The 14,344-nt window shown below is 43.0% G+C and overlaps 1 protein-coding gene across 1 annotated transcript in view; it reads right to left on the bottom strand.

The window, feature by feature from the left end:
* Positions 1-10,590: 10,590 nt before the first annotated feature.
* Positions 10,591-14,344, bottom strand: part of LOC139463353 (cardioacceleratory peptide receptor-like) — a 40,040-nt gene continuing 36,286 nt past the window's right edge. The window contains exon 10 of the mRNA XM_071244606.1: positions 10,591-10,918. Within this exon, the coding sequence (XP_071100707.1) occupies positions 10,684-10,918 (235 nt within the window). The 3' untranslated portion in view covers positions 10,591-10,683. The remainder of the gene's footprint in view (positions 10,919-14,344) is intronic.

The following is a 14,344-nucleotide window of genomic DNA, read 5'->3' as shown; positions in this document are numbered from 1 at the left end:
GTTTGACAAGTTGCCAAAGAGGAGAAGACAAAAGCCTGAAAGTAACAATATTATCTTACTCAATATTTGCAGCTGTAATGTGGGGCTTAATCCGAATGCCTAGAGGTGGGACCAGCTTAGGCTTACTGTGAAAAAGTTGTTCGTAGAGTGGTTGAAAGACACAGTTGTATGTGGGGTTTAATGGATTAGAATGTAATTTAGTAATGTATTGTTGTGATAATTTGATACAATGACGGTTCATCAGCTTCTACATATAGGCTGTCACCAGGAGATGTTCGAAAGGCACCAAGACAGAGTCGTAGGCCCTGATGGTGAATCGAATCTAACTTTTGTAAATTGCTCTTACAGGCTTCACCATAAACGATGGAGCCATAATCTAATTTAGAGCGGATCAGAGACCTTTACAAGTGGAGGACGGATGTCTGATCACCTCCCCACTTTGTATTGGCAACAACTTTCAACAAATCTAGAGCCTTCAGGCATTTAGTTTTAATTAATATGTGGCTTAAAAGTCAAATGGTGATCGAAAATGAGACCCAGGAACTTTGTCTCTTCACCAACCTTTATAGGAGTGCCATGTTAAAATAGCTCAGGATCTTTATGATGCTTGTATTTCCTACAGAAATGATTACAATTGGTCTTAGCTTTGGAAAACTTAAAACCATTTTCGAGACACCATTTTTGGTGCACCTGTCTCTCGATGGTATGCATATTTTTGCCATGACATGAAATATTAAAATCGTCCACAAAAAGGGAACCATCAATGGAATCATTTAAAACCTTTGACAGACTATCAATCTTTATACTAAACAGAGTTACAGACAAAATACTGCCTTGTGGGTAGCCCTGATCCTGATTATAATGGTCAGACAGGGTGGAACCCACACGAACCTGAAATTGTCGGTCTGTTAAAAATTGGGATATAAATTGAGGCAAACGGCCTCTTAACCACAAATTATGTAGATCTTTTAAAATACCATGCTTCCAAGTAGTATCGTACGCGTTTTCTAAATAAAAAAAGATTGAAACTGCATGCTGATTATTGACAATTGCGTTTTTGACAAAGGATTCTAAACGTACCAGATGGTCAATGGTACTTCTGTTTTGAATGTTTTGAATGTTACTTATCAGTTTCCAGGTACCACACCAGTCGATTATCTACCATACGTTCCATGGTTTTGCACACAGAGCTTGTTTGTGATATTGGTCGATAATTAGATGCATCACTATGGTCCCTGCCACCAGTTGTACGGAGCCGGGGTATCGGGAATTAATGCATACAGAGTACAAGTTGTTTAAATCAGAGCGTGTTCCTTGGTATCGGATCAACATTTCTAATCTGGCTGTGAAAGGAGACATAGGACGGACTTCAACCATTGTGGAACAAACGGTACAACTGTTTAGGCAATATTAAAGATGTGTCAAGAAGAAAAAATCACGAATGGTCACTCCTATAGAACAGATCCCTAGACAAAGAGTATTAAACTTAACAAACCGTTTCGAAGCAAATTGGATATTAAATGAAAGTTGGAGTGTAAAACGAAAAGTGTGTTTTCTAAAAGATAATCTCGTTAATGAAGATGGGGCAACATTGATTACAGACGTGCGGGATGATAACAATGAAAAGAATGACAACAAGCTCAGGACATATAGGCTTTTCAAGTTTGATAATTCTGTAAGTACCCGTGGTTAGTGGATTGTGAGGGGTGATCAACGAAACTTATCATCTCAATTCAGATGTGGCTGTTGACCCCCATCAGTAGAGACTGGTATTCTAAGCCTCCCCAACCACTAGAAGATAGAGTGTGAATATTAAGATGTTAAAGTTTGGAAGATGAAACCCACTTTCTCATTCCCCGTGACTTGTATTCTCACAGCGTTTTGATCTACTTAAAAAAACAAAGGAATTTAACTCTGAATTGTGTACTTATTCAAATAGCCACAAGTTCACTTACATTATGTAGCAAGACCGTTTACTGACGTTTCTATCAGTTACTCTCGCTGATAATACTTGGGGAAAAGGATAATCTTTTGTAAATACATTGCAAATATGCCGGAATAACAAATTAGACAAATGTTTCAATACAAAAAAAATCTGGAAATTAATGTACTCAAATGCAATTTGAAATCTTGATGTTAGGTTTTAAATTCTTATGATAAAAAGATAATAGATATATTTGTGTTAAGGTTTTATTTCTTATAAATGCGTATTCTCATCTTATGGACATTAATCATCTGCTGTCGTCGTGTGGCACAGGGACTGTGCATGGAAGGTACTCTGGTAACGTCAAACGCCATATATGGTGGCGATGTCTTGCTGTTGCAGTTATCTTAGCGATGTGCTCACATTGTTAATTTGGATGTCTAACAAAAAGGTGGGTACATCCTCGGACTTCATCCTGTCGTTCATGTATGAACTGTTAGGCTATCACGCAATATCTTCTACCACCCCAAGCAATTTGAAAGATGGCATAGGCAGTTTTCTGTTATGACCGATACCACATCGAACAAAATCTCTTCCCTGAACATACATGTAGTTGTCAGTATACCGTTCATCATTCAGTCACCACACTCGAAGAAGGGTCATCACGAAGACGACCTCACAACCAGATGGTCCGACATTGTTGATATAGCCATTTAACTCTAATTAGGGCCCAGTGGGGACATGCCTGATGATGCGGTCATGTCAGAACTGGTAGTCTATTGTGTTCATCCGTCAATCGAAGTCGGCGCCTAACGGTGATGTCCCCGATGTACCTTCCTTGTGTCTCGGTCGGGTTCCATGCAGTTTCTTGGTCACGTGGAACCAATCCTGCACGAGGTTCCAGTCCATTTGAGTGTCTTGACGTGCGGCAGTGACACGAGGTCAGCCACTGCGATGTCATCCCTGTTGCTGATGGTAGCATTTAATCTAGCCTGGAGGCGATATATACTGAACCAAATTAAAAACTTCACAATCCTAAAATTTTAACATTTTGACCAGTTATCATTGTGGGCCCTTATTGTGTTTTTAAACAGTAATGGCCACGTATTGTCTTCAGATAACACCCGTTTTTGTGCAGGTGAATCGATAAAAATCATGTGCACAGCACTATAGTGGCAAAAGTGTTTTTTCACATGCAACTGGTCACGTGGCTATAATACCGCACGTGTTTTCAGCCATACTTGTTAGCAGTCATTAACAAAAAAAGAAAAACAAAAGAAAACAAAAGTCTTTACGGCCATTTGTCATGCCACGCCTTTCAAATGTGCAACGAGAACGTGCCATCGGCATGTTGCATACTGGAACGTCCGTAGCTGAAGTCGCAAGGACGATAGGTTGTAGTCGACGGACTGTTGATGATTTACAGACGCGTCTACAGCAAACGGGTACCACCGCTGATCGCCCTCGGCCAGGTCGACCACGTGTGACGTCACATGCAGAGGATCGTCCGATTGTCTTACGTCACCTCCGTAACCGATTTTTGACGGCTACATCAACCAGAAATGAACTGTTTAGGGGTAGACTGAGTGCGTCAACTGTTCGAAACCGTCTGAGAACTTCTCACCTTCAAACACGACGGCCATACTGCTGGCCGATTCTGACTCAATTACACAGACGTCAACGTCAATTGTTGGCACAGCGACATTTACGATGGAATTGGAATTGGAATCAAGTCATCTTCATCTTCGATTTGCTGATGGTAGGGCGAGAGTGTGGAGGAGCTGTCATGAACGTTACGCCCAGTGTTGTGTACAGGAAGTTGACAGATTTCGAGGCGGAAGTGTCATTGTTAGGGGTGCTTTCTGTGGCAATGCACGATCCAGGCTTCTTATCATCCGTGGCAACCTCAACGCTGCTGCTTACCGCGACCAGGTACTGGCACCAGAACTTCTGCCTTTTATGGCAGCACATGGTTTTATCTTCTAACACGTCAATGCAAGACCCCACGCCGCAATTTTGACAAGGAATTTCCTCAGAATGCGGGAGCCAACTTCATGGACTGGCCGTCAAGGTCTCCCGACCCCAATCCCATCGAACACGTCTGGGATGCTCTTGGCAGAAGTCTCCGCACTCTCCGGAACCAACCACAGAATTTGCAAGATCTTGGCACAATTTTGTAGCAACAATGGCGTCGTCTTCCCAATCATGTGTTCACAAGCATCACAAGGTCTATGCGGAGGCGTTGTGTGGCAGTTGTCAACGCACATGGTGGCGATACATGCTACTGAACTTGTGTGCCATCAGATTCTCGTGCTTGGGACTTATGATTTAAACTGTTGATGTTATTACCGAATACCATAGGTGTTTGGAACAAATTGTGGTTACCACCGTTAATTAAAATCCTTCTTTGGACATTAAGGATTAAAAATTACCTTCTCTGATACATTTGTCCGTTGTATATCATATATGGGATTACTTTTAAAAATGTGAAGTTTTTAATTTGACTCAGTATATAAAAGACATATGGGTATTGTATGCAATAAATAGTAATACAGCTTGTCAAGCCTTCACTGTATTATCGGTATTATCTGTGGCGAGGGGAGTTCTGTATATACACATGAGTGTGAAGTAACTATAAATAATGCATTACGGTGAGTGTCGTTGACTTTGTTCGACGTTTACGTTAGTAAGAGACTTTTACAAGATGTCCAAGGTGTCGATGTGGAAATCAGACTCAACTGCCTGGCAAAAGAAAATATACACCCTTGTTTGACGGTGTTTGAAAAGGAACAAAATATGGTGATGCATTTGATACGGTTACTACCGACGGCGAGCTGTGTGTATGACAGAAAGTTGTCCGACTGTTTGGCAAATCAAAACGTGTAATCTCTCGACTGTGGAATAAGTGGGGTGATTTAGGTAGGGGGTGCCTAAAACAAGCGGAACCTGGACAAGATCGCCTCATAACATTATTTGCCCTCGGCAATACATTCAAATGTCCTCCTGTTGTAAATAATGAATCCCGTACAATAACAGGAATCTACCGTTAAATACGGCACTGTGCAGCCTGCCTAATAGCTTACCCAAGCGGCAAAGATTAGGGTGGGGTAGGCAACACCGTGGATGACCTGTGCACCAATGGCCTTACACCATGTTTACAGACGAATCAATGTTTTTCCTCCAATTCACAGAAAGCGGCGAGTGGTATATCCGAGCCATAATTCTTGACCATAATCGGTATAGGGGCGGTAGTGTCATGGTTTGATGCGGTATAACACAAAACAGGCGAACTGACTTGGTTATCGTGAATGGAAATTTGACTGGCCAGCAACATGTTGATGAAATTTTGCGTCCTGTCGTTGTTCGATTGGTTAGAATCATCGGCAGAAATGTTTAACTGAAGATGACAACGCCAGACCACGGCGTGCCCAGGTAGTCACTGATTATCTCCGACAAGGCACACGGACATTGGACTGGCCCGTTAAGTCCCCTGACATGTCCCCAATAGAGCATCTGTAGGATGTCCTCGGGCAGAGAGTACGCCAGAGACCCAGCACCCGCCAACGTGGGCCAGCTTGGGGTAGCTCTTCAGGCGGAATAGTGGGCAATACCAAGGGCAGCCATTCGTAGACTTGGTTGATGCATGTCATCCTATCCCAATTGCCTGGATCGATGTTCATGATATAAATCACTGGATTGTCTGGTCCAGACTTGATTATTTACAGACCGCCGTCATATAGCTGGAATATTGCTGGGTACGGCGTTAATCAACAAACAAACACCCTGTATCGGGAAAGGTCAGGACACAGGTCTTGTCATTATCGTCTTGAAAGCATGGCGCCCAAACGGCAAAACTATACTGAACCGCAAAATAAACGTCACCTTGGATAGATATATGAGAAACCTTATTTGTCCAGAAACTGTAAACATACTCTGAGACATATAAAAAAGATGAAACTTGGCAAAACTGAAAATCAAGGTTAAAATTAAAGCGTTAAATGTTTTTAAAGTGAAACACAATACTAGTCTCTGAGAAAATGGCATCACAAGTCAGTATCTCGTGTGTCCGTCATGTGCATTGATGACTGCCGTGTAACGTCGATACATGGAATGGATGAGGCGGTTGATGAAGGCCATAGGCACTTGAGCCCACATTCTGAGGAACGCCTGACGCAGTTCAGCTGCAGTTGTCGGCCTTGGTCGGACGTCATTCAGCCGTCTTTAAATCTCGTCACACAGGTGCTCAAAGGGATTTAAATCGGGACTGGGGGCAGGCCACTGCACAGTTCTGATACCATTCTGTTGGAGGAAGTCTCTTGTTGCTCTCGCAGTGTGCGCACGGACGTTACAGAAACTCGTGGTTGCGGCGACGTGCCAAATGAGGTATGGCGTGTGGTCTCAAGACTTGATCAAAGTACTCTCGTCTGAGGAGAGGACTCTTCTCCACTGCAGGTGGCGTCAATGCTGGTGCTGTGTTGCCCACTGAAGACGGTCCCGGCGATGACGTGGTGTCAGAATGGGTCCTCGGTGTGGCCTGTGATAGTGGAGGTGTCTGCTCGTCAATCATCGACGCACGGTGTCCCATGGTCCGCAGCAGTAACAAAGCAATCTTGAAGATGCTGTCGCACAATCTGACGATCTTGACGTCGGGTGTGACCCTTGGTCTTCCACTACGTGGTCGATCATCTGTAGTGTTGGTGGTCTGGTACCGTTTGCTCGAGCCTGTATATGGTCCTTACGTGGACTTGAAATGCATTGGCTACTTGCCGGGCGGTTTGTCCATCTTGCAATCGTCCAAGGGCTTGATGTCGCTGATTTCTTGTCAATCTTGGCATGTGGTAGCAATTAAATAACGAATGAATGTTAGCCGATCTTGGTGGATCTTTATAGGGCAAGAAATGGGGGAACGCATGTGCATTTCAATTTACACGGAACCTACGTGCATCGGGTTACCATGGCCGTTGCCGTGATGCGTTTGGGCGATCGGTGTTATTGTCATCTGCTTTGTTTTTTTATCATCAAATTTCATTTTTGCGGACAAGTTAATGTTAAATTTTGGAAACTATGACAAAAATTACCCAGATCTTTAAATGACAACTTTTCAAGCAATGTTACTTGGGTTGACGTTTCATTTGCGATTCAGTATATTAGCGCCAGTGTGTTGTTCAGGTAGTACTGTCAAATGATCCTTCCATGAACAATATCCAGTGGCGTTCTGCCAGCAATAGTCTTCCGACGCATATCAATACAGACCCAGCCCAAACCTGTTTCGTTGGGACGCCCCAAGACAGGACCACGCCTATCCAGAAAATACATCTGGAAACATTACATCGGCGATTCCCCGGGTTTCTACGCTCCAAACACCATTGACGTCATGCTAGAATGTGTCGATTTGCTGACCGTGGTATAGCAAGTGGTCGCCGAGCATGCAGATTCGCTACTTGCAGACGATTGTCTGCTCGATAACTTGAACTCCGTTGGCTTTTTGCTAGTGAACAACGATTTGATTGGCTTTTGGGGCTCGATTTTTTTTACCTACGGCGTCCAGTGCGATGCCGATCATAAACATTTTGTGTCTGCAGAAACCTGTTCCAAAGTCTGCAAATTACAGACTTGGACACATTGAATTAATAATTTGATTTGAATGAGATTGACATATGGGTTACCTCTCAGTTTGCCAGTTCGAAGTATGGCCGAAGTATGGCCATTTACCCTCAGGCGTTCATCATGTTGTAGACGACGCATCTAAAGCTGATCACATACTACAGTAGAGCAAGAGTAGAGAGTTTATATGTCAAAATCAGGCATGACCCCATACCCAGGTACACGTAGGATGCACTGTTACGGGAGTATTGCGACGTTAGGTTTTGGTTCTGCAACCGTTTATCTCTGGCAGGCATTTTTCAAAGCTGTTCTTTCTTCTGGTGACCGATGATAACAATCATATTTCATAATCTCCTACTTTCTTTGGAAATATTAATATGTTGTGTTACTACCTTTAACAGTGTCTTCGTCGATATGAATTGTTCAGGCCGAAAAACAACCAACAGGTATTCCAGTCAGCACTAACCTCATGTACTCGCCCTGTAGTGTTCTGTAGTGGATGTGTTGCATAGAGCATTTTGTAACCCACTTCAATGTTATTGAACACAGCCATCTGATTGCAGTCTGTTTCATATGTAAGGCGTCCTCATACCTTTTGGGGGGCGGTCGCGTAGCCAAGTGACCCCGATTCGATTCCCGACAAGGGTAGAATGTGTGAAACCAATTTCTGGTGTCCCCCGCCGTAATGTTGCTTGAATATTGCTAAAAGCGGCGTAAAACCATACTCATTCATTCATACCTTTTTGAGTGAGTATATATTGACTTTAATCTGGGAGTGTGGCTTTTGGCTCCAATCGGTCAAATCCGAGAACCGAAAAATAGAATAAGAGTCGCCTCACACATTGACTGTCCCTTATGTCCTGAAGCAGAATATACTACCATAAGGAACTCTCACAGCCTCCCATTTATTGTAGGTGTGCCATGCTACGGGTGCTGCTACGCGATACCAGCCATTGTTACTGTTCTGAATGAACATTGCTCTTATGTTCTAAAGCAGCACCTTGTTAAACATAGATGTGGCACGATAACATTGTTGCTACGTGATGTGTCATGAAACAACAATTATGACATTTAATGATCAGGGTATCCTGTACTGATTCAGTAGAAAAGATTGTATAACCCGAACAAGAACAAGAACATTATAATCTGTCTCATATGTAAATACATCCCAACAAACAACAACTGGAGTTGCCAATAAGTCACTGTCAGAACATGGAAATAATCTAAACAGTAACGGTTCAGATTAGCCACATTCACACAAGCATCACGAAATGTTGATGAACATCACTTGTATTGTTGTTCTTCAGGTCGACCGTGTCATGCTAGGTCTTTGCCGTAACAACATTCAGTCGCACATAGATTTGATAGATTATCCTGGGTCTACCCACAGACCCCGAAGTACACGATGTGTGTGTAAACTGACTAACCCTGCTTGCAGCAGTCAAGGATCCAGGAGTTCATTTGCCACAGTGTCAGTCGTCACAGTGTCAGTCGTCACACAGAGACTCTGGTCCTGCCTTACATAGACATGGACTGTTGCCACAGTGTCAGTCGTCACACAGAGACTCTGGTCCTGCCTTACATAGACATGGACAGTTGCCACAGCGTCAGTCGTAACACAGAGACTCTGGTCCTGCCTTACATAGACATGGACAGTTGCCACAGTGTCAGTCGTTACACAGAGACTCTGATCCTGCCTTACATAGACATGGACAGTTGCCACAGTGTCAGTCGTAACACAGAGACTCTGGTCCTGCCTTACATAGACATGGACAGTTGCCACAGTGTCAGTCGTTACACAGAGACTCTGATCCTGCCTTACATAGACATGGACAGTTGCCACAGTGTCAGTCGTAACACAGAGACTCTGGTCCTGCCTTACATAGACATGGACAGTTGCCACAGTGTCAGTCGTAACACAGAGACTCTGGTCCTGCCTTACATAGACATGGACAGTTGCCACAGTGTCAGTCGTTACACAGAGACTCTGGTCCTGCCTTACATAGACATGGACAGTTGCCACAGTGTCAGTCGTTACACAGAGACTCTGGTCCTGCCTTACATAGACATGGACAGTTGCCACAGCGTCAGTCGTAACACAGAGACTCTGGTCCTGCCTTACATAGACATGGACAGTTGCCACAGTGTCAGTCGTTACACAGAGACTCTGGTCCTGCCTTACATAGACATGGACAGTTGCCACAGTGTCAGTCGTCACACAGAGACTCTGGTCCTGCCTTACATAGACATGGACAGTTGCCACAGTGTCAATCGTCACACAGAGACTCTGGTCCTGCCTTACATAGACATGGACAGTTGCCACAGTGTCAGTCGTCACACAGAGACTCTGGTCCTGCCTTACATAGACATGGACAGTTGCCACAGCGTCAGTCGTCACACAGAGACTCTGGTCCTGCCTTACATAGACATGGACAGTTGCCACAGTGTCAGTCGTTACACAGAGACTCTGATCCTGCCTTACATAGACATGGACAGTTGCCACAGCGTCAGTCGTAACACAGAGACTCTGGTCCTGCCTTACATACACATGGACTGTTGCCACAGTGTCAGTCGTCACAGTGTCAGTCGTTACACAGAGACTCTGGTCCTGCCTTACATAGACATGGACAGTTGCCACAGTGTCAGTCGTTACACAGAGACTCTGATCCTGCCTTACATAGACATGGACAGTTGCCACAGCGTCAATCGTAACACAGAGACTCTGGTCCTGCCTTACATACACATGGACTGTTGCCACAGTGTCAGTCGTCACAGTGTCAGTCGTTACACAGAGACTCTGGTCCTGCCTTACTTAGACATGGACAGTTGCCACAGTGTCAGTTGTAACACGGAGACTCTGGTCCTGCCTAGCCACGGACATTGCACTGGCAGAGGTTGCTCATTGATCATGATTACTGACAGTATAATATTGACATACAAACAATAGTACAACTGTATAAACAACTTATATATTATCATACCGTATTTCAACATGTCTAAGTACATTTCACCCACCCCGCCCCCAACGGCAATAAAACACAGATGAGAAAACAGTTAGTAGTTTCGATCTTCTTCCTTTTTGCCATCAGCTGTTATTTTTTTCCTCCGAGTTAAAAGATTATTTTTTGCTGCAATACTTTTCGTATTTGATTATATCAAATATTATGAGACGTAACGTGTAAAGAAAGGATTTCTCGGTCCGCTTCCGACAATTTTTGCCGCACATATGGCACCCTGCCAACACGTGTCGACGTTCCAGGGTCAGCGGTCAAGCGGATATCGTCTGTTTCCGACATGCTGGTGTACTCCGTCGCAGACGTTCCTCGCGGGGAGTCGTCATTGCAGCACCGGCACCATCGTTCAGACAACGTCCGGAACACGTACACTCTTCTGAAACGAAGAAAGAAAGACTTATACTCTCTATGCGTAGTGACATGGGATCGGAAATGAAGATCCATCACTGGAGGGCCTTAAAAAGAAACGACATTAAATTATCATGACATCTTACATCCTGTAGGTTCTGGAGACATAGTTCGTGTCAAATTGTTGGGATATATGACTCGAAGTGTGAGGCAATGTGACATACTATCTGACAACTTGATATGTTCGACCCATACTGCTTCAAGTAAACATTCATAGTAAACACGTGTATACATTTATCCACGGATTGTGTGTATAAGCTTCATTTATAATCAACCATTGGTGCCTGAGAATACCACGTAATGAAGCCATACTTAAATGGTAAATACATTCTTCACTATCTACCGAAGTTATGCATCCACCACCAATAGCTGGTACTATTGTCCTAGTCTGTTTGTTGTTATCGAACTATAACATGTTAAAAGTCATTTTGAAAATACATTCATTCAATCTCTCATCTTCAGGAGCTATAAGCCTTGACACAATACAGCTGGCAGATACATATCTACCGAATGAAATGGTGAAAAGTAAAACGAGATTTGTGATTTCGAAAACCACGTTCATACTTCCTCACTGAATGATGGTTAATGCTCTACGGACCAAAACATACTGAAAGTCAATGTGAAAACCGCTTATAATGACATAAAATGCCTGCATTTCCAACTAACGGCTTCACTTGTTTTTTTTTCTATTAAACACATGTAACCTAACAGCTACTCGTGTTCCCAAAGAGTTACATGTGTTTCTCAACAACTTCACCTAATGTACACATGTGATTTGTTGGAGCAACTGAACTTTGCATTGCTGATACGATTTTCTCAACAAGATGGGATTCCAAAATCAATAATTCTTCATGAACTTCTAATGACCTAAGCACATCAATTTCTCCATGGAAGCCTCAACATTTCAGTTAGATTTACATATTTCATCAATCACTAAACAGTTGACAGTTACTTCCATTTCTTTTCTTGACACGTCGTTCTTTGCGGGATTTCAGAACTGACATTTTGATGTGACGGTCTCTCGAAAAGACTTTCGGCAATGAAGTTAACATGCCTGAACACTTCGCCCTGTACAGCCTCATGCAGGTGCTGCTTTTGGTGTGCTTCATATTAAATTCAATAAAAATAATTTTATTTTTAATTAGATAATGCAGCTTTCAATACATATTCATATTCATATCTCCTCGACTTTAAGGTCGTGATTCACAATTTGCACGCGCATGTTCCCTGACGACGCACAAATTTGATGTTTTCGTGTTGATTGGGAACACGATACTCACACACGTGTTTTTTTTCATATGAACAGCACACAGGTGCTCGTAAAACACTTTTGCTTTACCGTAAGTAACGCTTACCCCATGCCACGGCTTGCTGAAAATCAACGTCTCGCGCCCTGGGTCTGCTGCACACAGGGATGGCACAAACGCAGTTGCCAGAGATATTAATGATTATCGAAAAATAGAAGATCATCTTTGGAGACATTATCTCATTCTAAAACGACAATCCAATTTTTACGACAGCATGCAGTCAATGAAGCAGTAAACGTTATGTCTTCTGTCCAGATATATCTGAGGAGCAGGTAACTTTGTTTATTCTTAGCGCTCGGGATTACGGAATATCATCGTTCACAGAACTGACCATGCTTTCGGTCGCGCACTGAGTGGTCTAGTGCCACAGAAGCGATTGTGTGTGGGGGGAGGGGGTGTTGGGGGGGGGGGGGGGGGGGGGGGGGGAAGACGTTTCAGAATACATTTTAAGTTCCGAACCGAACCCTAATCGGGAAGCAAAATGCTTCAATGCAGAACCATTAGCCGCCCTATTAGGGCATGGATGTGATTACTTTAAAGGCGTGACCCTGAGGAAAGAGCCTGCGACGCATCGATTGTACCTAAATTAGTTTATGAAACCAAGCTATCTGAACATTATCATGAAGTGATACGATTTTAGTTCGGGTAAAATGTATTTTATTTCATTTTGTCCGATGATTACTTATTAGCTTTTCTTTTACAAAGTATAATGTGATTCCAGACCCTCATGTCATAAGTGAGAATTAGTAATCGGCATTAGGTAAGGATCATCTTCAGGAATTTAAGGAATTTAGAAAGTGGGGATTTGTACAGTTAAACAATACAGCTACTATCCTGGCACAGTTAAAAGGGAAAAGGATACGATGAAGATTCCCTCGACTGGTACCACAGCATGCACGACATATATGATAGAGAAACAGGACGCTGACAGAGGCACAAGAATTAGTTTTAGGTTGTTAAGCTTCTAAATGTAAGGTTTTCACTGAATATGGTTTTCGACTGGTAGGCACGAAGTAATATGCCTATGACATTCCTAGAGAGTTCAAGTTTTATAAGAAATATATTTTGCAGATAGAGGAATATTTGTCAGATACAACTACTCGGAAATGAATGCAGTAAGCAATATTTTGCGTGGTACTTTACTGCTTACATAGGAAGATGTCCACGAAAACATGTTATCTACTTTTCTGTTTCATAATCTACGTATTTCTCAAAGAGCCAACTACAGGGTTGTCCATAGTTCGCTTAGTTCATTAACTGCTGTGAAAAGCGACGGGACTGGACAAGACATAATTTATAGAATCAGTTGACACACAGCAGCTGTCTTCATGGATCACATTAGGACAGCACTGACACCTTAACTATACATCGAATGTTATGTCAATATAGACGGGTTACTTGAAGGAGGACACATCACAGAACACTGACACGGAACGGCGCAATCCCTTTGTCACAGACAGTCCAAGTTTGCTTTCAATAATTGGTTGTCATAAATCCCACGATCACTGGCGAGAAAAACTGGAACAAACACTATTGTCTTGACGAAATGAAAACGCCTTAACGAACCCCCCAACCCGCTTACTCTGTCAGCCGGTCTTAATTTGGTGATTGTCTAAGCACAGAGTAAAGATAGTCTTATTGTCTATGCTTTCCTCTCTCGTCCGCCCGATGCCCCCAGGGGGTAAGTCCTAGAAACATTATTAGACGATCTTCCTCCTAGTTCCAGACACTTACCGGGGGTTTAAGAGCCATCAGGAAAATGGCCCGTGCCGTCAAATTGATCAAGAATTATTTCTGTAGGACATTCTCATTAAGTCCACAAAACACGAAAAGCATCTTGGCTGGTCTTTAGCTGGGATGGTTCATGTCAATCTCGTTACCAATAACAATCTCTATAGAGTAGTTTTTACAAGACGGTCGTTGAAGAAAGAGCATGAGGTTTGTCGTGGTCACAGTAATTAGTGTATCCGAGATTTGTATGTTGGCACTCTAAACACATTTGATGCTTGAGGACTTACAACAGGTAGATTAAGGAAATAATATTTTCAGTAATCAGATGAATCTCAGATTTAATAATGTCCGTTTCT

This window comes from Haliotis cracherodii, unplaced genomic scaffold (assembly GCF_022045235.1).
Source record: "Haliotis cracherodii isolate W230 unplaced genomic scaffold, xgHalCrac1.p SCAF_16, whole genome shotgun sequence".
In the NCBI taxonomy this organism is placed as follows: Eukaryota; Metazoa; Mollusca; class Gastropoda; order Lepetellida; family Haliotidae; genus Haliotis; species Haliotis cracherodii.
Note: the sequence above shows the minus strand (reverse complement) of the source record. Positions and strands in the feature narration are given on the sequence as shown.